This window comes from Rhamphochromis sp. 'chilingali', assembly GCF_963969265.1.
Source record: "Rhamphochromis sp. 'chilingali' genome assembly, chromosome: 17".
Taxonomy (NCBI): Eukaryota; Metazoa; Chordata; class Actinopteri; order Cichliformes; family Cichlidae; genus Rhamphochromis; species Rhamphochromis sp. 'chilingali'.
This window is the reverse complement of record NC_137944.1, coordinates 16,291,599-16,318,515: the sequence shown is the minus strand read 5'-3', so window position 1 is coordinate 16,318,515 and position 26,917 is coordinate 16,291,599. Positions and strand designations below refer to the sequence as shown.

At 40.6% G+C, this 26,917-nt stretch overlaps 2 protein-coding genes across 8 annotated transcripts; both read right to left on the bottom strand.

Moving 5' to 3' along the window:
* Positions 1–10,483: 10,483 nt before the first annotated feature.
* LOC308385069 (progranulin-like) lies at positions 10,484–19,072 on the bottom strand. Of its 6 annotated transcripts, none has more exons than XM_080863803.1 (5): positions 12,534–12,999; positions 12,322–12,399; positions 11,872–12,174; positions 11,565–11,738; positions 10,484–10,768 (listed from the first exon to the last, which is right to left on the bottom strand). In XM_080863803.1, exons 2-4 carry the CDS (start codon positions 12,397–12,399, stop codon positions 11,571–11,573), a joined length of 549 nt encoding a protein of 182 aa, XP_080719929.1. In that variant the 5' UTR covers positions 12,534–12,999; the 3' UTR covers positions 10,484–10,768; positions 11,565–11,570. The 6 variants fall into 6 exon arrangements, 5 of the variants coding, with proteins under 5 accessions (XP_080719929.1, XP_080719930.1, XP_080719928.1 ...); XR_013969454.1 differs by lacking the exons at positions 10,484–10,768; positions 11,565–11,738; positions 11,872–12,174; positions 12,322–12,399 and adding exons at positions 15,333–15,599; positions 15,695–15,832; positions 16,732–16,953; positions 17,082–19,072 and having other exon boundaries at positions 12,571–12,636; XM_080863800.1 differs by lacking the exons at positions 10,484–10,768; positions 11,565–11,738; positions 11,872–12,174; positions 12,322–12,399; positions 12,534–12,999 and adding exons at positions 13,825–15,599; positions 15,695–15,832; positions 16,732–16,953; positions 17,082–17,231; positions 17,497–19,072.
* A 140-nt stretch (positions 19,073–19,212) lies between these two features.
* fam133b (family with sequence similarity 133 member B) lies at positions 19,213–25,645 on the bottom strand. 2 transcript variants are annotated; one of them, XM_080863798.1, is made up of 11 exons: positions 25,516–25,645; positions 24,697–24,794; positions 24,299–24,377; positions 23,645–23,731; positions 23,507–23,539; positions 23,257–23,328; positions 21,921–22,019; positions 21,778–21,819; positions 21,560–21,652; positions 20,061–20,111; positions 19,213–19,924 (listed from the first exon to the last, which is right to left on the bottom strand). In XM_080863798.1, exons 1-11 carry the CDS (start codon positions 25,537–25,539, stop codon positions 19,829–19,831), a joined length of 774 nt encoding a protein of 257 aa, XP_080719924.1. In that variant the 5' UTR covers positions 25,540–25,645; the 3' UTR covers positions 19,213–19,828. The 2 variants fall into 2 exon arrangements, with proteins under 2 accessions (XP_080719924.1, XP_080719925.1); XM_080863799.1 differs by having other exon boundaries at positions 21,778–21,816.
* Positions 25,646–26,917: the final 1,272 nt, after the last annotated feature.

Genomic DNA, 26,917 nt, shown 5'->3' with positions numbered 1-26,917 from the left:
GTATATATGTATATATATATATATATATATATATATATATATATATATATATATATATATATATATATATATATATATATGTATGTATATATGTATATATATATATGTATATATGTATATATATATATGTGTATATATATATGTGTATATATATATGTGTATATGTATATATGTGCACTTTTTTTTATTAATAATTGTTTCTAGATCTGGATTTTTTGTGCAATTAACTGCTCCCAGTTTGTTTATCTTAAGCAGGCTGAACCATATGAGAAGGTTAAGGTTAGGGTAAGGTATCACACTCAGAAACTCGTGTGTTAAACTCATATTACACACCTTGTGTTACAGGGTTAAACAATTTATGCACAATCCTTACCAGTGGGTGGGGACAGTAGACTCTGTCTCTTATCCAAAATTAGCTGGAAATGTTAGCTAGAAGTACATGCCTTGCAAAGGAACTTAATACATCAGAGTAAGAATGAAGTGTAATAAACATTTTGTCTGCACATTAAGTATGGCAATGTTTTTTTTTCTGATGTGTTATTGCAAGAAATGTGCAGCAAGCTACAGTTTAGAATTAAGAAGTGCTTCTAAATGGTCCAACTCATCAAAATCAGCACTTTCTACACTATGCAACAGTTACAGTGAAAATCTGTAGGAACCTGTCTCTTTACACTGCACAGAAAAATCATTAAAACTTGCTACATCACTACAGCTTCCTCTTCACATTGGAGACATCCCTGTTTTTTCCCTCTTTAAAGGAAAAAGAAAAGAAAAAAAGGGGAGAGAGAGAGTCACCAACATTTACATGGAAGCTTGAAATATGCTGACTGGCTTTTTTCAACTTTGTGAGGCACTGATGTAATATTTGGTTCAGATATGAACTCCACACCTACTCAAATATGTATGCTCTGAATGGGTGAGCAGGGGCAGATTTATTCCATTAGCGCTGATGTTGTTCTGCATTTTCCACACTAGGTGTCAGCAGAGAGTTTCAGAAGAGTGAACATAACATGGGAGAAGCTAACAGCAACAGATCTGCAAGAAGCATTTTAGGCTTGCAAGACCAACAAGGATTTTTATTGTTGTTTTGTTTTCTGTCATGATGAAGTTTTCGTCTGCAGAATATTTTTCCTGTCTCTCTCTCTTGGATTATAGCAGTTGTAACACTTACTAAGAAGCTTTTACTGCAACACGTTCAAAAGTTTTAGAACAACACAATTTTGCCAGTTATTTATTGCACTTCAATTCCAATGAATAGCTTGTAATGGTACAAAGGTAAGTGGTGAATTGCCAGAGGTTAAAACAAAGGTAAGGTTACCCAAAGCTGATGCAGAGAAAAGGGCAATTAACAATAGATGAGAGACAGACAACATAACACTTAAGAATGTAGGTCTTTCCTACAGAGAAACTGCAAATAAAGTCAAGGTGTCAGTGCGTACAGTTTCCTTCACCATCAAAAAGCACTCAGAAACTGGGACAATCTCTGACAGGAAGAGGTCTGGCAGACCCAAAGCCACAACTGAATCAGAGGAGAAGTTTCTGAGAGTTAACAGCTTGCGTGATAGGCAGCTTCAAGCACAGCTTAATAGTGGTCGTAGTAATCAAGTCTCAGTTTCAACTGTGAAGATAGGACTTTGAGCTGCAATGGACTACTAAAGACTGGAAAAAGCTATTATGGACTGATGAATAAAAAATTGAAATCTTCGGTTCATCACACAGGATCTTTGTATGCTGTTGAGTAGGTGAAAGGATGGTTCCACAGTGTGTGGCATCAACTATCAAATATGGAGGAGGAAGTGTAATTGTCTGGGTTTTTTGGGTGGTACAGAGTGAGAGGTACCCTGAACCAAAACTACTACAACAGCATTCTGCAGCATAATGGAATATCCTCTGGTATGCGCCTAGTTGGTCAGGGGTTCATCCTACAGAAAGATAATGACACAAAACATAAGTGCAAGCCAGGCCAGAACTACCTCAGGAAAAAATAAAAGATGATAAGCTTGAAAACATGGAGTGTTCAGCACAGTCTCCAGACTTAAACCCCATCGAGCTGGTTTGGGATGAACGGACAGAAGAGTGAAAACAAAGTAACCTACAAGTTCCACACATTTATGGGAACTTCTGCAACAGATATGGGAAGAACTTTCTGAAGAACATTTGATTTCTATTGTAGAAAGTCATGGGTGTTTTCAGCGGTTATATCTGCCAAATGTGGCTACATTGATGACACAAAAGTTTATAATACATCTTTCTCTATAAATTGATTTACTGATTTACTGGGCTTTCATTTCAGGGTGCAGTGAGACATTAAACTGCATAATTTCCAATAAAAACTGGAACAATTGTGGTGTTCTGATCAGATGGAAATTGAAATTAAGAATTTAGCGACTCTGATTCCATTTAGATATCACCTATCGATTTAATTCCTTTTTTTATTCTCTTATTAATTCTCATTGGCTTCTCGTTGGCTTCTCGTTGAGTCACCACCATCACTAAACAATATATCAATAACATTTAATTTTTGCAAGTTAATTGCATGCTTTGTTTGTGCATGTTTATGTATGTGTAGATTTCCCCTCTTTGTTGTAATCAGTGTTGGAGCCATTACTCAAAAAACTTAATGTATTACACATATTGTCAGCTTTAACATCTCTCTGGGTTCTTGCGTAGCTTAACATTAAAATGCTATCTGTGCAGGTGCTTACAAAGAGACGAAGTTGTGTTAGCAGCGTAATGTAGTTGTTTCTGGCCTGGATGTAGTTTCCACTTCACAATAGTCCTCCTTTTGTGCAATAAAAATAAAAGTAACGTCCATATCCACCTTGTAGACTGTGCCACCATTTTCCTCCTCCAGCACACAAACTAAAATCAGCAATTCTTGTTTTAATACTGGAACATGCAAACATACATTGATATACAGAGTTTGAAAATCAATATGTGGTTTGTTCAACTTTATTCCTCAAGTAATGCTGTTCTGTATCACTAAAATATTATTCCCAGTACGTTGTTAGTTATGTGTTTTTAGCGCCCTCTGTGGTCGTTTCAAGTAATGCACCGTAGAAATGGTTTGTTTTGAAACAACTTTATTGAACAGGAAGTCAGCTCAAGGAAAGGAAGCGAGCGAAAGAAAGAGAGACATATCGGCACACGGCTTATGGTGTCCTGTCGGAAAATTTACTGTCTACATCTTTGGTTTACGGTTGTATCGCCGGTATGTACTTAAAGTTAAATTACAACTTGTTTTTGTACATTATGTTGCCGCTAGCGCAGTATTTGACCGTAAAGCTAATCTCGGTGCTAAGCTAGCTATCCGCGATGTCGGAGGTCGTCTGAGATGGCCTCAGTAGTTGTTTAAAAGTTTATATAATTAGACGTATGCTGTGTATTAGTACTGCGGTGTATAAATGTATGTTATGCTACGCTTATGTATGTCTTGACTGTATTTTTTGTCTTGTTTTTAGTTTTACCCTTTTGAATGTCAGTAAACCTGTTGACAACGCCCATCGGTCTTCAGAGTGGTGATATGAGAAAGGTGTTCACGCCCTTGCATCAGACATGCACCCGTAACGGCACAGTAAAACGGCGACATCCGCACGAACAAAGATAACGCAGTCATCGCACACTAGAGTGAAGCTGACCACTACTACGCCTGGGAGCAACACGGCATACAGCAGTGAGCCAGCAGTCGTCTAATCAACTCCAACATGTCCAGCAAGGCGTCATCCCTCAAGACCCGGTCCGAAGCTTCGTGTGCCTCCTCTACAGGTTCTGCAGCAGCCAAAGCCAGAGCAAAAGCTGAGGCAGCCAAGGCACGGCTCAGCTTCGCAGCTAAAGAAATGGATTTGAAGGTAGAAAAAGCACAAATAGAAGTAGCAAAAGCTAAAGTCGAGGCATCCATCGAATATTTACAGCATGAAAAAGATGTAGCTTCAGCCATTGCTGAAGCAGAGTCATTAGAAGCAGCTGCTGCCACACAGACAGAAACGCGCAGCAACATCTGTCCCTCAGTAACAGCAGAACGAACTAAACAGTATGTCATTGGCCAATCTACATTTGTGAGAAAAGAAAATGATGCTGCTCTTCAACAATCACAAAATGAAAATGTAACACAAAGTAAATCAGAGCTCACCTGTGATCAGCCACCAAGCCCTAAAAAGGAAAATGACCCACAAAAATTCCAATTGGTCTAACAGATGATCCTGACTGTTGCCAAAAAACTCCAGTCATTTCCCCTTCTCCCCATGCTAATAAAAATTACAGTACCAATTGGTCAAATCAGGTGTCAGCATCTAGCTTCCATGATGCTAGGCCTTTATACAAAGAGCCTAGAGAATCAAATGTGAGTGACTTCATCAGATACTTTGCTCGTCGTGAAATAGTGGCAACAGGGCTGCTCCAGTTTAATGACAAGCCCCAAAACTTCAGAGCTTGGAAACACTCATTTGAAAATGCTATAAGCGGGTTAGATCTAACGGCAAGTGAAGAAATGGACTTGATGTTAAAATGGCTTGGCAAGGAATCGGCTGAACATGCAGAACAACTCAGAGCCATACACATCAACAACCCAGTCAATGGCCTCAACATGATATGGGACAGACTTGAACAATGTTATGGCTCAGCTGAAGTGATCGAGGATGCACTGTTTAAAAGAATTGATGCATTCCCAAAAATCTCATCCAAAGACTTTGCAAAACTGAGAAAATTTAGTGACCTGCTCATGGAAGTGCAGTGCGCTAAAGCTGAAGGAGACCTCCCTGGTCTCGCGTTCCTAGATACAGCAAGAGGAGTAAATCCAATCATCCAAAAACTTCCCTTCTACCTGCAAGAAAGGTGGATTACGGTAGGAGCCAACTACAAATGCACAAAATGTGTCTCCTTCCCACCATTTAGTGTTCTAGTAGACTTTGTTGCACAAGAAGCTGATGCTAGAAACGACCCCAGCTTTAACCTCACACCATCACCTGATGCACCCAGACCAGACAAACTATCTTGGAGGGCAAACAGACAAAAAGAGATTTCTGTGCACAAAACTGATGTCATCTCTCGCACTAGTTCAGACACACAGAGGTTCCCAAACAAAACTGTACATGGTGAAAAGATTTGTCCAATTCACAAGAAAGCCCATCCTCTCGCAGTGTGCAGAGCATTTCGCATGAAAACACTGTTAGATAGGAAAACGTTCTTAAAAGAAAATGACTTTTGCTTCAGGTGCTGTGCTTCATCTTCACACATAGCAAAGAACTGTAAAGCCAAGGTACAGTGTTCCGAGTGCAACGATGAGAAGCACTGCACGGCTCTCCACCCAGGACCAGCTCCCTGGCTAAAAGAAACCGAACCAGCAGCAGAGCATGGCGGGGAGCCTGACACCACTGAATCAGAGGAGATCACTTCTAAATGCACTCAGGTTTGTGGTGTGAATGAAGCAGGCACTTCATGTTCTAAAATCTGTCTCGTGAATGTCTACCCAGCAGGCCACCCACATCAAGCAGTAAGGCTTTATGCCATCCATGATGAACAAAGTAACAGATCACTAGTACGTCCGGAGTTCTTCGAGTTGTTTAATGACTGCGGCCCTAGTTCCCCTTACTCGCTTAAGACGTGCAGGTACCAAAGAGACAATGGGTAGAAGAGCTACAGGTTATGTAGTGGCAGCTTTAGATGGTTCAGTCCACATCTCACTGCCTAGCCTAATTGAGTGCAAAAATATCCCAAATGACAGAGACGAGATCCCCACACCCAGTGCAGCTAGACACCACAGCCATCTAAAGTCAGTGGCTCACCTCATTCCTGCCTTGGACTCTAACGCCCCCATACTAATGCTTCTTGGACGGGATGTCATTAGAGCTCACAAAGTCCGCAAACAGATAAGTGGCCCTAACAACGCACCCTATGCTCAAAAATTGGACCTAGGATGGGTCATAGTAGGAAACGTGTGTTTAGGTGACGTCCACAGAACTCCTGCAGTAAGGACTCTGTTCACAAATGCAACTGAAAGGGGACGTCCCACAGCATTCGAGCCATGTCCTAATGTTTTCAACATAAAAGAGAAACATTGTGGGATACAAGTTCCACTCAACTTCAGCTCCCAGCTGGCAGACAGTGCTTGTGAACCTGATCATTTAGGATGTAATGTGTTCAAACAAACCAGAAATGACAACTACATCTCACCTTCCATCCAGGACAATGCCTTCTTAAAAATAATGGAGGAAGGACTAACAAAAGACACAGATAACAGTTGGACAGCTCCTTTACCATTTAAAAATCCACGCCGAAAGCTCCCTAACAACAGACCACAGGCCCTGAATCGCCTAATGTCTCTTCTTCGCACCTTTGAAAAGAAGAAAGAGATGAAGGAACATTTCATCACCTTCATGGACAAAATATTCCAAAACAAACATGCAGAGATCGCCCCTACACTAAAAGAGGATGAGGAATGTTGGTATCTGCCATTATTCGGTGTCTACCATCCCCGTAAACCCACGCAGATCAGGGTCGTCTTCGACAGCAGCGCCAAGTATGAAGGCGTATCCCTGAATGACGTTCTGTTAACAGGACCAGATTTTAATAACTCATTGCTTGGGGTCCTAATACGCTTCAGAAAAGAAGCCGTTGCCTTCACAGCAGACATCGAACAGATGTTTTACTGTTTCAACGTGCGAGAGCAAGACAGGAACTACTTACGCTTCTTGTGGTTCCGTGACAACGACATTTCCAAAGAAGTTGTGGAGTACAGAATGACGGTCCACGTCTTTGGGAACAGCCCATCGCCAGCAGTAGCCATATATGGCCTGCACCAGTCTGTCCAACGCGTTGAACCGGACTGCGATGCAGATGTGAAGCAGTTTGTCATGCGTGACTTCTACGTTGATGACGGACTCAAATCTCTACCTACTGTTGAAAAAGCCATATCTCTACTCCAAAGAACCCGAGACGCACTTGCAAACTCAAACTTAAGACTGCATAAAATAGCAGCAAACAGGAAGGAAGTACTAGAGGCATTCCCGACTCAAGATTGGATTATTGTAACGGTCTTTTTACGTGTCTTAACAAATCAGCTCTGGATCGCCTTCAGTCTGTACAGAATGCAGCGGCAAGACTTTTAACTGGTACAAACAAGAGGTCACACATTACTCCAGTTCTGGCTTCTCTTCATTGGTTGCCTGTAAATTTTAGGGTTCATTTTAAAATTTTAGTTGTAACTTTTAGAGCTCTGCATGGTGAAGCTCCCCAGTATATCTCTGACCTGTTGAAACCTCATGCTTCATCCCGAGCACTTAGGTCTTCAGGTCAGAGGCTACTGGTGGTCCCACGTACTAGATTTAAAACACGTGGGGATCGAGCTTTTCAGGCACTGGCACCTAGGCTGTGGAACTCTCTGCCGTTGTCTTTACGCTGTCTAGACTCTACTGACTCCTTTAAAAAGCAGCTGAAGACATTTTTATACAAACGGGCTTTTAATTAATTTAATTAATTTTTACTTGTATGTCTGATCTTACTGTAAAGCACTTTGTGATTTTTATCTGTGAAATGTGCTATATAAATAAATTTTACTTACTTATTTACTTACTTACTAAGATCATGCCAAAAATCTAAAAAACCTGGACTTCGAAAGTGATTCGGTGCCCATGCAGCGTAGCCTAGGTCTCCTCTGGGACCTAAGTAAAGACCGCTTCACCTTTGAAGTATCTGATGAGTCAAAACCCTTTACCAGACGAGGTGTTCTATCAACAATAAACAGTCTCTATGATCCGCTGGGTTTTGTAGCACCAGTCACCATACAGGGGAAGTCGATTCTACGCGAACTTACAGCTGAAAATGGGGACTGGGATGCTCCACTCCCTCCCGAAATGGAAGAGTCTTGGACACAGTGGAAAGACTCACTCAAAGACTTGCCTAACATGACCATTCCCAGAGCATACACAGACATTTCCCCTTCAACAGCCGTGAAAAAAGAGTTGTGTGTTTTTTCAGACGCATCTACCAAAGCCATAGCTGCAGTGGCCTATTTAAAAGTGACAGATGCAGAAGGACACAGTCAAGTAGGCTTTGTAATGGGTAAGGCTAAGCTAGCACCACGCCCAGATCAGACTATTCCAAGATTAGAGCTTAGTGCTGCCGTTTTAGCGGTTGAGCTCGCAGATCTTATCTCAGATGAACTTGACTGTAAACTAGATCACACTACTTTCTACACAGACAGTAAAGTAGTCCTAGGTTACATCTACAACGAGTCTAGAAGATTTTATGTCTATGTCAGTAATCGTGTGACTAGAATCCGCAGATCTTCTCAGCCATGCCAGTGGCACTATGTAGCTAGCAGTCAGAACCCTGCAGATCACGCCACTCGTTCTGTTCCTGCATTCCAGCTGCCGCTTAGTAACTGGCTCACCGGCCCTGACCTTTTACATCAGATTCAGAATTCTCCAAATGACTCCTATGACCTTGTAGAACCCAACATGGACGCAGATGTAAGACCTCAGGTAACCGCACTCAAAACAACAGCCTCAACTAAAGAACTGGGCTCAGACAGATTCACCAAGTTTTCTACCTGGAAATCCCTCACACGTGCTCTTTCTAGACTAATACATGTCATCCACAACTTCAAATCACCACCAGGCAAAGCCAATCACTGTAACGGCTGGCATTACTGTGAAACGGGACTTACTGTGGATGAGTTAAAGCAAGCTCAGAACCTTGTCATTCGAGCAGTACAGCAGGACGTGTATGCTGAAGAAATCAAGTGTGTGCAAAAACATGGAAAACTACCCAAAACCAGTCATCTCAAAACCTTAGACCCCTATCTGGACAAAGAAGGACTCCTTAGAGTAGGTGGTCGCATCAGAGACTTAAACATTAGCCAAGGTGAGAAAAACCCTCTCATAGTTCCTGGCCACCACCATGTTGCAGCGCTTCTCATAAAGCACTACCACGAGCAGACCCAGCATCAAGGTCGCCTTTTCACAGAAGGAGCCGTTCGCTCCGCAGGATGGTGGATAGTGGGCGGTAAAAGAAAAGTGAGCACAATCATCTATCATTGTGTTACCTGCAAAAGACTTCGTGCTCCTTTGAGCACACAGAAAATGTCAAACCTCCCTCCAGACCGTCTCACAACGGATCCCCCGTTCACGAATGTGGGCTTAGATGTGTTTGGTCCGTGGTTTGTGTCTTCACGACGTACAAGAGGAAGCGTCAACCAGAATAAAAGAGGTGGCTGCTATCATAAACTGTAGACCCCTCGTCTCGGTTTCATCAGACCCAAGTGACCCCTTTATCTTGACTCCAGCTGTTCTCCTGACTCAAAAGGTAGCACCCCTTCAGGCTCCAGCTGAAAAATTCACAGCATCAGACCTCTACAAACATCAGTGGCGCCAGGTTCAGCACCTGTCGAACATCTTCTGGGACAAATGGAGGAAAGAGTTTCTCCCTACCCTACAGCCACGCCGCAAATGGCAGTCTAGCCAGCCTAACGTGAGCTTAGGAAATGTTGTGGTACTCAAAGACAGTCGAGTGCCAAGAAATGAGTGGCCTCTTGGTCTCATAACTAAGGTGTTCCCAAGTAAAGATGGTAAAATACGTACCGTGGAAATTAAGGTAGTTAAATCAGATGGTACAAAGGTGTTGACCAGACCTATCTCAGAGATCGTACCCTTGGTGCCTTCTTAACGTGTTGTTTTCTTCAACGTTTAATCGTGGCGTTTATTCACACCAGGCGGGGAGTGTTCTGTATCACTAAAATATTATTCCCAGTACGTTGTTAGTTATGTTTTTAGCGCCCTCTGTGGTCGTTTCAAGTAATGCACCGTAGAAATGGTTTGTTTTGAAACAACTTTATTGAACAGGAAGTCAGCTCAAGGAAAGGAAGCGAGCGAAAGAAAGCGAGACATATCGGCACACGGCTTATGGTGTCCTGTCGGAAAATTTACTGTCTACATCTTTGGTTTACGGTTGTATCGCCGGTATGTACTTAGTTAAATTACAACTTGTTTTTGTACATTATGTTGCCGCTAGCGCAGTATTTGACCGTAAAGCTAATCTCGGTGCTAAGCTAGCTATCCGCGATGTCGGAGGTCGTCTGAGATGGCCTCAGTAGTTGTATAAAAGTTTATATAATTAGACGTATGCTGTGTATTAGTACTGCGGTGTATAAATGTATGTTATGCTACGCTTATGTATGTCTTGACTGTATTTTTTGTCTTGTTTTTAGTTTTACCCTTTTGAATGTCAGTAAACCTGTTGACAACGCCCATCGGTCTTCAGAGTGGTGATATGAGAAAGGTGTTCACGCCCTTGCATCAGACATGCACCCGTAACGGCACAAATGCATTATGCTGGGCTGGTATTGGGCAGGCTGAGGTGTTCATGGGCACTCAAACTGTGACGTGAAAAGATGATAAATAAATGACTGCATGACACAGCTGGGAAGAAGACGCTATGATTTTTTTATTGGTGAAGCTGGACAAAAGTATACAAAGGAATGGGAAAAAAATCATAAAACAAATCAAAACATTTTCACCTCACCATCGTAACATCATACTGGTCTATATTCACTGACACTCAGTCACATAGGCAGTATAGGAGAATGGAATAGATGAAAAACACATTTTCATTATTTAAAAAACAATCGATAAGATGATTTGAGATTAGCTTGAAATCATTAATGATTTCCCTATTTCTACAATAGGGATTAGGCATTTTCAACACATGATGACCTCAGTGAAAAGTTTGCTTAGCTGGTCTGTGGAGATGACTGGTGACTCTTTCTCCAGTGGGCCTGAAATTAGTGCAAGTCTTTGTGTTAGAACAACATATTATAGTCATCTCACTAAGTTTCTCCCTAAGTCAGGGGTGTCGAACTCCAGGCCTCGAGGGCCGGTGTCCTGCAGGTTTTAGATCTCACCCTGGGTCAACACACCTGAATCAAATGATTAGTTCATTACCAGGCATCTGGAGAACTTCGAGACATGTTGTGGAGGTAATTTAGCCATTTAAAACAGCTGTGTTGGATCAAGGACACATCTAAAACCTACAGGACTCTGGCCCTCAAGGCCAGGAGTTCGACACCTGTGCCCTAAGTTTTCTATTTGGCCACTAAGGGGCCACAGAAACAAGCTGTGATTTCTGGTCCTTGGGCTGCTACATGCTTCACTATGCTTGCAGGCTAGTAGCTGAATTAGCTTGTCTGCTGTGTGTTTTGGGAAGCCAGCATACTTTGGATTTATAGGAATCTTTCAAGGCTGCAAAACGATGCAGAAATACTACGCAGAGCTGAAAGATCCAAATTTGGTAATAATACTCTATGACCTCATCAGGACAAGAAACAGCTGGTTAGAGCAGGTTCATCATGTCACAGTAGTCTGTCAACATAAATGATCAAACCCACAACTATCAGTATATTTAGCTGTTGTTCAATCCTGGTTGGTGATCAGATGTGCACGCCATCATTTGATATAACACCAGTAAACAAAGAAAGTCTAAAATGTAGCCTTGAAATTTGATCTGAACAGTGAGTGAAATTATCCCAGGATGTTCTCCACATGTGAAGGTGGTTAGAGTGTGGCGTTTCCTACCTTCTTCTAATTGTCGTCTTCCTCTGAAGATGGGATGAAGGACGCAGGTCCTGAAGGTAGTGCTGGCTTGCGGAGGAAAGGATATGTGAGTTTTTCCCTCACACAGTGCTGGTAGGTTCGGTCACAGTCAAATCCAATTGGACAGCAGTGGTAGCCATCCAGACAACATTTGCCCTGCAAGAAACACTTTTAGTCTCTCAAAAGAATAATTATCATAGCTGCAAACTTGTTTCATGGCAGTGGAAGCTAAAAGGAATTTTATTACAATCATATGTCTTATTGCACAAGAATATTTAGGCTGACTCACAGGAGAGTAGGGACAACAGGTCCAGCCTCCTTGTGGGTGTCTGCAGCAAGTAGTGCCATCAGGACAGTAGGTGTAACTGTCACAGTGGACCATTGATTTCTTTATTTGATCTGGGACGTGGCTCTCTTTAAGCTCCTGGAGTGGAGTTCCAGGCAGTTCAGGGGTGTTTGGTTTCTCCGCAGCCTCCTTCTTCACCATGGGTATGGTCAGCCACGGCTGGTCTAATTTCTCACAATTCATGGTAACCAGGTTACAGCGATATCCTGAAGGGCAGCAGTGGAGCAGGTCGGCGCAGCACATGGCCTGCAAAGTAAGACCAGCAGAACTTTTAACAACCAACAATCAAGTTACTGCACTGGTGGAAAGTTTCTGACTTTTATGTGCATGAGGACAGCAGCCAAAGCTGATTTTAGCCTTGCAGCAGGTGGCGTTGTTTGGGGAAGTACTCACATCAGGACATGCGATAGAGCATGAAGCAAATCCCCACAGAAACACACCGAATGACAAACACAGAGTGATCGTCAACATCTGGAAGACAGTAGCAAAATGACTGTAGATTTTGTCTCTTTGGAGTATCAAGGTCAGACTTTGTAACTTTAATGTAACACTAACACAAAAGCATAATTCACCGTAGAAGAAGTAAACTTTTTTGTAACCTTTACCTTTAGATAGTGAAGAAATTCAACAGCTTCCTGTGATGCCTTTCACTATTTCCCTTCTGTGGTATCAAACACTGCTCTTTATATTAGAGGTCAGACACTCCCACTGCACAAAAATGAAAGTTTCACTTCACGTGACACCCCTGTGTCCTGTGACTGAGACACTGAAGTACTTATTCAACTTATTTATGCAAGTAAAAGTGAAAAAGTATACACTTGTAAATGTACTTAAAGTATAAAAGTAAAAAATAAATAATAAGAAGAAGAGTTTATTTTTAGACTTTCAAAACACTCAAAGACACCTCGCACTCAATTAAAATTGCTTGTAAAATAATAACAAAATAAAAGTAAGAAGTACCCCTTCTGCAAGTTATCTTGTTCTAACTGCACTCTCACTTACAATATTAATTGTTTCACGTGTTAAAAAATGTGCCCATATTAGCAAAGTGTAAGATGTTTCTCATCCGCTCTCTCCACACACACACACACACACACACACACACACACACACACACACACACACACACACACACACACACATATATATATATATATATATATATAAACAAAATATAGTTTTTGTTAGCTACTTTTAGTTACTTCCAGTTCTAGCGAACTATACTAACCCTCGCTCACGACCACGATACAAAACATTGTAACTTGTGCTTCAGTTCTCCTTTCATGAGGCTTCTCTTTGTGTTATAAGTTGTTGCATTTCATTAAATCCTGATCCACAGTTTCTGTTCAGGTGCTCGCAAACTACTGCCAACACATAACTGAGTACACACAGACCTATAGAGAGAAACGTGCCTCGAAAGTGTTACGAGACTGGTGCGGTATTTATGCACAATTTTTCAAGTTCAGCTTCACGAATCAGATAGTTTACTCCTTGAAAAAACGTACAAATGTCTAAAACAGGTAAAATCACTCTCACTTCCTCACTTTTTTTGTTTGTTTGTTTTGCTTTCAAAAGTCAGTGCACATCTGCAGATAGAGGGATCACCGTGGTTGTGCATCACTCTCAGTCGCCCTCTGGAGTGAGTGTATGCCAACTAATCTCTGTATATTTTAAATATAGATATAATCCATGTAATGTGGAATAAGACGTTGATGCTAATCTTACCATTCTCTGGTAATAGCAGGCTAACACTAATGTTAGCTAATGACTAATCCTGAATAATTCACTAAGTCGTAGCAGTTTATTTAAACCATATATTCCCTTACTGGATGTTATTTGTATCCCTACTGTGTAATGCCTTTAGTTGTTAAATCTATGTTTTCTGTTGGAGAGGTGTCTTATTCTGTTTTTTTAAGATAAACGAAATGCCTACTTTAAAAACATACATTAAAAGGAGGAGGAAGAGGAAGCTCAGATGTCCCGGTTTTACACTGGGACATGAAGGCAGCCTACGTTTGTGGATCTGTGCAAAGCTGGCAGTCTGAAATTCTCAAAACCAGATGTGGCGATCCGTGCGCACATATTTAAGGTTTTGTAAGGCAGCCAGATGAATGTGAGACATTTACATGTACAGAAAGTTTTTGGAAGAGAAAATCCTCAGATTTCTGAAGCTAAACTCTAATTGCTTTGTAAATGTGTGTGCACTGGATTTGGACCATCTATTTTTTTGTGCAATTTTATGCAAATCATTTGGTTGGATTTTCATGCCTGGCTTCAATCGAGTGGGATTCAAATTACCCCATTTACCTTAAATATGATATTGTTTGGTGTGTTTCTGAAGGAAAAGAAAGCCAATTATGGTGTTAATGTTTTATTAATCTTGTGTAAGCAATATATACACAAATGTCATTATTTTAAGAGCAAACCAACCCTACTTCATTTAACTTAACTAAGTTTAACTTATATTAAAACTGTGTCTACAGCCAAGCACTGTTTTAATGTCTTTATATTTTGATCCAAGCTCATAATAAAAATCTATGACTCTCTCACACAAAAAAAAAATGCACACAAATCACTGCACACTGGAAATCTTAGTTTACACTTTGTAAGACCTTTCTCTCCATATAGACCCAGTCTTTACTGGTTATTGCCACACTTCTTCCTTTTGACATGTGTTTGAGTGTTGGCTGTAAAATGGAGCCTGTCTTTGTTTCACTTCCCTTTTTTTTTTTTTTTTTACCATAACTTTACCATTCCTCCTCCAACACTATTGTGTTACTGTCTTTCCTCATCTAACGGTGTTGCACCATCAGCTTCTTCTTGATTTCTCCATAATTCTAAATCTGCTGCCACCTGCAGAAACCCGGCTGTGGTGCCTGATTTGCAGCAAACTCAGCATGTCTGCTGCTATATCCAGTTGGTCAGATAGGAGACAAACAAAGTAAAAGAAAGAATAAAACACACAAAAATAAATACTTTTTTTTAAAAAAGCTTTCACCTTCCAGTCATCCACTTCTTTATGTGGCAGTGTGACCTTGCAACCGGTCACACCAACACACCAACATTTTGCGGCATGAAAACTCACATTTCTATCATTTTTATTTGGAAATGTTCTCATGTTTTAAACTTTCAATACAAAAATTTGACTTGAAAACAGCAGAAAAGCCTTTGATTTTTCAGTTTATGAAAAGAATCCAGACATTAGACATTTTCAACATGACCGCAGTGGAAATAAATGGTTGCAGGAAATCTTGTGAAGCTAATTTGTGAAGTTAAATGGTGAGAAGAAAAAAAAACAGAAGTTAAATGGTGACTGTCCAGTGACGCAGAAGTATCAATTTAAACACAAAACAGCCAACAGATACTTAAAGTAATCTTACGTGGATATAACATCAATTACCCACTTGCTGTCTTCTTGTGAAGCTGATCGGCTTCTATCTCAGATGAGGCAGTGTGTCTAACAATTTTCAGCAAAATCTTGACAAATCTTGAAGTAAAATAGTTTAAAAAATTTTAAAAATTAAAAAAAGAAAAAATATATATATATATATTCAACATTATTTGTGCAGCCCCGAGAAATCTCAAGAGTAAGAATTTCTGCATTTCAAGGAGGAGGCCTCGCAGGTGTATCCATACTCACAGCAGTGCAGACCATCTGCACAACACTGGCCCTGAAATCAGTCAAAAGTGTTTGTGTTAGAACAAAACACCAACCTTATTCCAGCAAGAGGTGATGGCATTTCTGGGATTTATGTACAATCCTTACCAGTGGGTAGGGACAGCAGTTCCACTGGCCTGAGGATGCCTGGCAGCAAGACATCCCCCCCTGGCAGTAATGTAGGGAATCACAACGAATGACTTGAGCCTCAGGGGAGCCGACGTGTGTTAGAGCTGGTTCTGGTATCTGCAAAACGGGAAGGACAAGCTAACTATTAGCCTGTTCCTCTTATCCAAAAATGAGTCCATTCATCAATTCTCTTAAATGGGGGATAAAGTCTATCTGAGCTGTCACTCAATGTACACTTTGTATGTAGGGATGGGAATTGATACAAATTTATTATACATCGTAGCATATCAAAGACATTACAATTGCGAAAACTGACTGCATGCTGTGGGTCAAATGTTTGCAGGTGCTTGCAAAGTTGCTTCAGCAGCACGATGCAGTTGTTTCTGTCCTGTATGCACTTTGCACCTTACCATTGCAATCTTGTCCTTTTAAGCAATAAAAATCAAAGTAATATCCACGTCCAAGACTGTGCCACTGTTGTCCTCCTCTGACAAGAGGAACCGATAAACAGAGTGTGCAAGCAGACTAACAACTCCAAGGAACTGAACTTTTTCTGTGTGTATGCGTGTGTGATTTTATCTAAAAGTCCTTAAAAAAACTGGTTTCTTTTTGTATTTAATTAATCAAGTTAAACCAGGATTTTTTTTTTACTTTACTTGGCCATCTAAGGAGCAGCAGTATTTCTGAAACCCACGAGGAAAACTACACAGAGCTAAAGGATGCAAAGTTGCAAAAATCAGCAGCTGTCCAGGTATGCTCTCATCGTGGTGAGAAACAGCTGATGCACGTGCACTTCTTTTCTTGTCACATATAAAATGATTACAGCAGTCTTGCAATATAAGTGAGCAAACCCACAGCTGTCATCACATTCATGTGACTGGTGAACTCATGTGATCCTGCGTTATTGCTTTATTTATTAACTCCTTGATTCTTTGTGTAACATCGCTTCTTTTCAACAAAGTGAGGAGTTAAAGCGACAGGCAGCCTTTAAATGTTGTAAGCGCAGTGTGTCCTACCTCGTTCATGCTCTCTTTGTCCTCTGACATAGGGATGACAAAGGCAGGTACTGAAGGCAGCGCTGGCTTATAGAGGAAAGGGTATGTGAGTTTCTGTGCAGCGTCCTTCTTCACCATGGGAATGCTCAGCCACGGCTGGTCCAGTTTCTCACACAGCTGTGTCACCAGGTTACAGCGATACCCTGACGGACAGCAGTGGGCCATGTCTGCGCAGCACACTGCCTGCAGAGTGAATAAGACTTATTTCCAATCTGACTTCCAAAACCAACAACAAGCAAAACAATAAATAAAAAAACAAAACAAAGCAACAACACTAATGGAAAGTTATATTTGTGTGAATATAGACTTACTTTTGGATACTGACAGCAGCCATATCCATACTCAGTCTTGCAGCAGGTAGAGATGTCTGAGCAAGTACTCCCATCAGGACACGTGATAGAGCAAGAAGCAAATCCCCACACAAACACCTCGACTGACAACCACAGAGTGAGCCTCGACATCTGGAGGGAAGAGCATCACAGTGACTTTTTCCTTTTCCCTTTAATTCTTTTCAACTGACATCAAGGTGATATTAAAAAGTAGATAAAGTGCATATTTCTTCGCAGCTTACAAGTCAGACTTTTTGATCATATGTACTCCTGTACCTACAGTTTCACGTTCGCTTCTTTGAAAACTTCTTGCTCTCAAATTAAACTTACAAAAGAGGATATTAAACCAATAAATTGCCCATAAAAGATTTTAAAATCAAATCTTTGAGTCACAAACCTTCAGATAGGGAAGAGATTCAACAGTTTCCTGTCATATATTTCGCACTTCCACTTCGCACTGAAACTTGCATGGCTTTTTATAGTGCAGGTAAGACCCGCCCACTGAGGAGCAGCTGAGAGCTTGACTTCACATCACAGCACTTCTGTCCTGTGACAGTCATATAGCAGTTTTTAAGGTTTCTGGAACTACTGTAGCTCACGCCCACAGATAAAGCTTCTATTTTTAAAGGGAAATGCATTGTTTACTGGGAAACTTAAAGATTAAACAAGGCTTTATGAGCACACATTAACCTTTCATACCTCGCACTGTTTTGATCACAAGACCTGCCTGTGAAGTCTCACTGAGACACAGTGCTGTCACTGTGATGAGTGGGTAAATGTTCTCAAACTTTTATTTGGCCTTTACGCTCACAGTTGGTGAAAGCTTTATTTTTTTTATTATTATTGAAATCACCTAAACTACGAAATGCCAGCACATCTTTGCTCAAAGGAAACCAATACCCCCACCCCCACCCCCACATTAATTCTCAGTTCCCACTTTTATACGTTAGGGAAATTACTGCATGCCAATCCATGGCTAAACGTGTTCTACTCTGCATTTTTCTATCCAGGTATGCTTTTACTGCACTGGCAGCGCATTTGGGATCATTGTCATGATAAAAAATGAAGCTGTTGCCAACCAGATGATTTCCAGATGGTATTTGCATGGTGGTCCAAACTCTGAAAGAACTTTGTTTTCATAATGCCATCAATTTTGACAATATATCTCAGCCACTTGCTAAAATGGCCCCAACCGTGACAGAGCCTCCAGCGATCACTCTCCTGCATTTATAGATGGCAATTTGAAGCTAAATTTTCAAAGTTCATAAGACCTGTTGCCACTGATTTTCTGTCCTGTTCTTGTGTAACTTGACATTCCCCAGCCTTTTCTCCTTGTTTCCTTTACTTAGGAATGGCCTTTTAACAGCCACCGTCCCTCTGAGACCATTTCTGATGATCTACCTGCTGTTCACTGAAGCTGAAGGGCCCGATGCACCTCCTAGGTCTTTTCCCCCCCTTTCTTAAGGATATGACTTTCAGATGGTGTTCATCTCCTGTGGAACCACTTTGTTGGTATAAAAAAAAGAATTTTATTTCTGTCAGTGTTATCTTTGCCATTTTTCATAGACTGAAGCCTAGATACAATTTAAAACTGGTTCTTTGCCAAGTTGTGTGTAGATACAAATAGGTTCATCCCTCAGGTTGTAAGGTGCTGTTTTTATGCTTGAATCATTCACAGGTCAGAGTTAAGTGGCTTAACAAACAAAAAAAAAATCCTCTAAAAATGTCAGGTAGAAGCACTGGGCTGAAAGTGAGTGAAAGCCTTTCAGAAAGCCTGCAGAACTGTTGCTTGAGACCACTTGAAAAAATACGAGTCTGGCTCCTTAGAGACAAAATATGGAAAAATGAAGCTCATAACACTTTCCACAATGGTGTCACACTTTCGGCTCCTGTGGTTTCATCGGTGAGGCATCTCATTCATTTCGAGGTATGACAGATTCAAACACAAAGTCAGACTCATGGTTCAGTAACAGGCATTTAAAGTCTTAGTGAGGCTTACATATTTGTGTTTCTTTTTCTGGTTTCAGAAACAGAATGGAGAACTGGGTCCAGCAACCTGGAGACCTGCAAACAACACTTTCTGGCATCAGTGTTGTAACTACATAACAGCAGCAAAGGTTAAAACAATACTTTATTATTGAACTCCATTGTTTGTACAACTACACTGCAGCGTAACAACTCATCTAACAAAAACAATTATCCCTTGTATTACTGTATGACTGTGCAGCTCATTTCTTACAACAATGGCCAACTTCAATATGAAGCTGGCGAGACATCTGGTCATCACGTCTACATGCATCACGCAGGCACTAGCATCAACAGCCTCGTGTAGCAATGAAAGATGTCAGGTATGAAGCACAGAGGCTAACTCCTAGAGGGCTAGCGTTCTGAAGGCGGTGGGGAGTGCCAGGCACACTCAAATCTCCAGAAAGAGATTTGGGGGGGGGGGGGGGGGAGTTCAGTCCTGTCTTTGAGTGAACTTCAGACCAATAATGCAGAAAAATCATGGTGGTAAAACAAAACAAAAAAGATATGCACTATTTGTTTCCACTTAGAGGGACCAGCACTTTCTTCCCAATTTTCACTTCACACATAGAAGCCGAGCATTTAGGCCTGCTGCTTCCCCTGTATAGGTGGAAATCCCCAAAAATTGGATGCGAGTAGTTTTTGGTAGTCAAAGGCAAACATGACTCTACTTTTGAGCTGTCAGAAAAATGGAAGACGTGTTTTCAGTCGAGGTCCGAGTCCGACTGAGACGCCGTCTTCTTTTTCTTTTTTCTGCCATGTTTTTTGTGCTTCCTTTTCCTCTTCTTCTTGGATTTATCCTGGAAAAAAAAAAAAAAACTTCTGCATTTTAGCGACTGATTCGTCTTTTGAACGATGTACAAAGATCTACTGCTCCGCTCACAAAATCTTGTTTGCGGACTGTCTTGAAATAGGAAATGAAGTAAAATGTCTCACTGTGAATTTCTCCTTTTCCTCGCTGCTTCTCTTTTTTTTCTTGGCTTCAACCTGCAGGAGTAGAAAGTTGAAAGGTGACGAAGAATTTAAAAAAAGAAAGGAAAAACAATTCCCCTAATATTTCACAATAGTGGAAATTTTGCAACAGCTGTAACAGCTGTGTGGTCAATCCAGGATTAAAGATGTTGTCAAACATAAGTCTTCATGACTCCTTTATCCCTCTTCTGAATTATTAAATACAATACATGCAGTACAGATCACTGGTTAGTTAAAGATGGGCATGTGACCCAGTTTGAGATTATCATTTATTTATTTATTTTATTTATTGCATCTTGTGTTTTGTAATTTGAATATATTTATTTACTTATTTAAATTCTTAAGGCTGTTTTACTCCTATGTTCAGCAGTTGCTATTTTTAAAAGTGCTTTATAAATGAAGCTGGCTTGGCTAAGAACACCATTTAATCGGATAAAGAAACTTGACACAAAGATTGACTTCCCCCTACAGTAAAGAGACACGAGAGCTTGAACATCTGGTTGCATAAACATTTTAGGAAAAATGAAACCGATTTGACTTTTGTTCTGTATCGCTACTGTATCCAAGTACGAGGTTTAAAGAGGGACACCAGCGAACGGCCTCAATCTGACAGGGCTGAAATGTAAAAGGCTCCATTGAATAACATGAAAAATGGTTCAGTTTGACTGCTTGAATGATTAAAGTAACTAAGGCTTTGTCCAGATAACTATCAGAATGAAAAGGTAACAATTCAAGACATAAATCAAAGTGGTTCGTATTTCTATCCGATGTCTACATGTGCATCTCAGGGTGAATGCTTAAATAAGAAAATAACATCTAAATAAATAGTGCTCAAAAAGTCAGCAGACAGAAACAAACATGTGATTTATTCAAGTATTTTGGTTGGAGGCTTCTTTTATGTGCAAAACAGGAGGATCACTAATGAGTAACCGACCCCTTTGTGATTACAACAGAAGCCCTCTGAAAAACTCAGGTGACATCTGGACCAGAGCCACTACAGGTTTGTATTTGCCAATTAGCTTTTTATTTTTATAAGATTATTTCTGTTAGTTTCAATTTTCCCCCCTAAGACATCTAGTTTTCTGATTTTATTTTACCAAAACATTTTTTCTGATCTAATTTTAAGTTCAGTTTTAATCAGCTATAAAAAGCCTTGGTCTGCACAAACAATCCGTTCGTGTGCAAACAGCAGTGAAGACAGACTGCCATAAATATCTGACCTGAGAATAAGATTGACTCAGCTCTGACCAAAAAAAAAAAAAAATTATCAGGGGAGCAATTACAGTGAGGAGCTATTACATTTAAAAGCCGAGAGGACCAAATAAGCAAAAGAGGAACAAAGGATGAACAAAGAGTAACGCTCAACTACTTCAAGTCTATTTGTTAAGTGAGGCGATGGATACATTAGCAATAAAAAAATAATGACTGCAGAAATGTGTGATAGAGACAGAAATAATACTTACTGCCTCATCATCATCAGAGTCAGCAGACGACTCTGATGATGAGCCTTTATAACTTCTCTCAGCCTTCCTCTTTCCTCTACGGCTCTTTTCATCCTGATGGACACAAGATTTATTTATTTAAGTTGTTTCGGGAGGAAAAAAGCCAGAGGAATGCATTTTAAATCAAGTGTCACCATCAAAATGACAGATAAGTGAATAACGGAATAAAAGTAAATTACCTTATCTCTGTCACCTTCTTCCTTTATTCTTTTCCTTTTCTTCTTGGAAAAAGAAAAAAAGGACAAAAAATTACCACCACAGTCCATTTCTATAAAACTGCAATGAATCGACTACAACTACATGCAGCATTAGAAAGAAAAACCTTGCTTTCAGCATCTGACTCATCCTCTGAGCTGTCCGATGCTCTTCTGGATGACGACTTCTTTCTCTTCCGCTTCTTCTTTACAGTCTTCTTTTCATCCTGCACGTGCAAACAAAAACTGCAATCAGGGTTTTACTGTATGTGAAGTAAAGCAGGAATCCTTCTAAGATCCATTAAAGTCTTTATAAATCTGATCTCTCTATAATGTACAGTTTTTTTCTTGTTTTTTTTTTTTTTTTTTTTTTTACTTTTGGGGGCTTTTTACCTTTCTATTAAGGTGAGAGAAGGCAGGGAAAAGACATACAGCATATGAAGTCAACAGCCTTGTGGCACACGGGTTGACTGCTCAAGCCAAAAAACTTGCATTGCGAGTTAGTTTTGATAGTAAACTGTCATCCAGCAGACTCCAGAAATGTCCCAACCCAAACCCGTTTAATGCTACATGCCGTGCAGCTGTATTGTGTTACACTAGATTAGGTTCAAATAAAGCACATGAGATTAGGGCTGCACAATTAATCATTAGAAAATCGCGATCTCAATTCATACTTATGTGCGATCTCATTTCCAAATGACAACGGTTTAAAAAATAAAAAAAAAAATTTAAAAAAGGAATAAGAAAAAAAAAAGAAGATGACAATTGTACCGCATTTTGATCCGGGACATAATCTGCATGAAAACAAGCGCTTACTCTTCCTGCTCAACAAATGACAAGGGCGGAGCCTTATACCACGTGATACAGAAGCCAGCTGGCAGGGAAAAAACAACGGAGAGCATGTGAGAGATGATGAAGCTGCAAAGGCCAAGAAAGTGACAGGAGAAAATCCGTCCCGGTCAACCACCCCAAACAACAATAACAGGAAGCTTATACAGCGCTTCCCTATACCTGTCGAACTCCCGCAGGCACAAAGAAATTACGGAGGCTATTACTTATCACCTGGCTAAATATATGGCTCCCATCAACACTGAGCAAAACAAGGGATTTAGGAAAATGATCAACACCCTAGACAAACGCTACACAGTGCCGTCACGTAACTACTTTTCAAATGTTGCACTACCTGCTCTATACACACAGTGTCGAGCAACGGTGGAGGCGGAATTACAAGCAGTACAACATTTTGCAGCAACGACAAAATGTGAGACATTTGTTGTTTTTATGTTCAGTCTCAACTGTTACGAAGTTGATGTGCAGTTAATAAGTGCAATAAATATTTATATTGGAAAAGAAAATCGTGAGAGAATCGTGATCTAAGCAAAAATAAATAAATCGTGATTCTCATTTTATGCAAAATCGTGCAGCCCTACATGAGATGTAAAATGAATTGTAAAAGGACCTTACCTCGTCATCTGACTCTGAGGAGGAGCTGCTGGAGGAATCAGAACTCGATGAGGAGGAGGAAGATGAAGAATGCTTGACCAAAACACAGTGGAAGCAGGGTTCATTAGATATGAGGTTATTCGATTGTTTGAAAAAACAAACTGCATTTACAGGCTTGAATAAGAGACGAGTTTAGAAAACATGCACTCTGTGTGTATGTATCAGTAACACGGCACAGCTGTTAATCAAAATACTGGAGGTCTCTCCTCACCCTGCTGGATTTCTTCTTCTCCTTCTTCTTTTTCTAAACACAAATGCCAAGCAAACGAAGCACAGAGAAACAAAAAGTGAGTAAAGGTGAGAAATAAAAATAATACTTCATGAATCTGATACAGGATTCATATCATACCTCTTTTTTGTCTTTCTTCTCCTCCTTGTCCTTTTCACTTCCGCCTAACATTTTCTCTCTGTTTTTGGCGAGTTCTTTCCTCCATCTCTTAAAAAGCAAGAAACAATGTTACCAAAATAGTATGTGGTGTTTATCCGGTAACTGTTTCAATAAGGTGCAATATTCTCATCTAATATGAATTACAATGTGGCTACAGTGAGAAACAGTGATGACGCTTCAGATGCTGTACACAATAAAATAAATAAAAAAAAAACTCTCAAGCTCTCACAGTACGGGCATGTTTCCATTGCAAACACAGATTTCCCCTAAGAAGGTAAAATATGTGCTCCGAGTCCATTGTATCAAACATTCTCACACTTGTACATAAACAGCCAATTAATAATAACCAACTAACCAAACAAACATCTTTGGACTGTGGGAGGAAGCCAGAGTACCAGGAGGCACAGAAAGGCTCCAGCTGAACAGGATGTTTGAACAAGTGCACCCCTGTGCCACCCACAAATTAAATAACTTTAAGATTTCATTTGTCTTTTTAACTTATAGACAAGTAAAGCCGCCATGGAGTATTAAAAGTAAGCTAACTCCAGAGGAAAACTGTTGATTAACAGCCCAGTTCATGCCTGATCAAATACTCTGTATATAATGCAAACGTACCTCGTTCATTTTGTCCTCAAAGTCAGCCAGGGCTCGAGAGCCCTTTTTCTTCTTCTCCAGCTGTTCCTTTAGCTCCTCCCTGATAAACACAATAAATAATTTTTTAAAAACGGATTTAATTCCAAAAGTGTCACCTTTTGGGAAAGACTGAATTATTCTAGTTAAAGGTGAGGTTAGTATTCTTATTTAGGAATCACTAATAGCTTTATTTACTTAATACTGTTCATACGCTTTAGAGTTTTGAATTTATTATAACCCCTTAACAAAGATTGTGCTGCCAGATATGTGCACCTTGACTCCTTTGGCTCTTTAATAGTACACCAAAAATGTTCTTGTGGTGATGATAAAGTGAGGACACCACTTTACACCACTAAGCTGCAAATCTGCCCTTTACTTACCATGTTGGTCGAGGTCTGCTTAAATAATCCTGAATGGTTGGCCCAGAGCCCTGTACCGGCCCCCTGGCTCGTGCAGCAGCAATGGGGTTAATGTAAGCCTGAAACACAGACAAAAGCATTCATTTCCATCCTTCTAATAGAGGGACACTTAAAATATGGCATAATGCATTGCAATTCACCAGTACTACATGCTGGATCGCTAAAATAGCTGTGAAACAGGGCAAACAGAGCCTGGGCATGGGGTTTACAGCAGGACTCTGCTACTGTGTAAGATTTATGTGTACCTGGAGCCTCCCCGAGGCGATAATATCATTGGCTAACATTAAAGGGGGAGACACTTGGAAAACGCTCAAAAGTAACACCAACATTAACATTAGCAGGCACAGCGCATTTAAACAACATTTAAAACAGGGACTGGAGTACACAAATTACAGTAGTAATCAGTAAACAAGTAGTTGCTGTATTTTCTGCCAATCAACGACGGTCAAGGCAGTTCGCCTAAAAACCTGAACTACTCCCAAATTTAGGATTACCTTCTGATGCACTAAGCTAACGTTAGCTTTGCGTCGATCAAGCTGTTTGAAAGCCTAAAGATTAAAGAAACCAATCTACACTGTTGCATTTCCAAGCTAAGTGTGTATATGCGCGGCTAAACTAACCACCGTACACAGCAGGCCTAGCATCACAATACCTAGTGGACACGTACGTAAGCTAACCAATGCTAACTGCAGCGCTAGCCCGTTTATTTTTATCTTGTTTACTAAATGTCACGCGGTATATATGCAAATAATTTTAATCAAATTATGCGGCACCACTCACCACTCGATTGTCTCTCTTGCCCATGTCGAGTCAGCAATGGGGAACAATATCCAAAAGAAAGAACAACCATTTGTGTCACCTTGCTAACATTTACGTAGCCACTTCGAGTTGATAAAAGCTCGACTGATTCTTCTTCTTCGGCTGCACAATAGGCGGCTGCCGTCGCAAATACTACACTACTGCCCCCTTCTGGAAAAGAGTAGGATTTTGTGTCAGAATCCAAGTAGTGTTGTGCGACATTGCGAAATAAGCCAGAAATTAATGCTATTACTAATACTTTTATTTTACTTCTTCTTCTGGCCGCTCCGTTTAGAGGTCACCATAGCTGATCCTCTTTCCCCCATCTCACCCTATCGCAAGCATCCTCCTCTGTCACACCAACTCTCTGCATGTCTTCCTTTTTTCTTCTTGCCTTGCAGCTCCATCTTCAACATCCTTTGTCCACTATATCCACTATGCCTCTACTGTACAGGTCCAAACCATCTCAGCCTCGCCTCTCTAACTCTAACTGCTGAACCTGAGCTGTCCGTCTGATATACTAATTTTTAATCATGTCCACTCTGCTCACTACCAGGTTGACATCTTCATCTCCACCTCCCGTCTTTTTGTCACTCATACATCATAGCAGTTTCATTATCATCTTGTAAACCTTCTCTTTACTCTTGAGGTTATTCTTCTGTCACAAATGATCCCTACGACAATCTCCTCCCTGCCTAACCCCTTTTTCGCCTCTCTTGTGCACTGCCTGTTGCTTCGCATGGTTGACCCCAGGCATTTAAACTCCTCTACCCTCACTATCTCTGCTCTTTGCTGTTTCACTGTTACACCTGTTTCCCTCTCATTCATACACATTGTGAGAAAGTATTAAAGCAGGTGGCATGTTTCAGTTCCCCTATGATATGCAGAGATAAGGAGTAGGTTGTAAAGAAGAATAGAAAGCAGGAAACTACAAAGGAACAGTTGGGGAGTGTACCTTTCTATGTGAACGTTAGGGGGTGTGGCCTTGAATGTCATTGATAAGGAAACAACGTATTCTTTGTATGACTCGGTTTGCTGACTGTAGTGGGCGTAGGGTGGGCTCACCTGTAACCCCCGTGTCTAATCATGTGATTTAAAGGTTGCAAGATGCTTGTGGGACTACTAGATAAATATAGGGCAAGTCCCTTAAGGGAGCGCCCAGAGCCTTTATAATGAACAGATTGAGGAATTGCTCCTCAGATCCACTTGGTGCTTGCTGTGGCTGCATGTAGTGTGATCTCCCAACACGCATTGGTAATAAAGCTTTGATGAACGAAAACTTCAGCCTCATCTGACTCTTCTTCTCCAGCTGGGATATCAAACAGATCGGTGAGGTCGAGAAGTGAACCTGAACATGTATTCTGTTGTTTCAGTACTTTCTCTA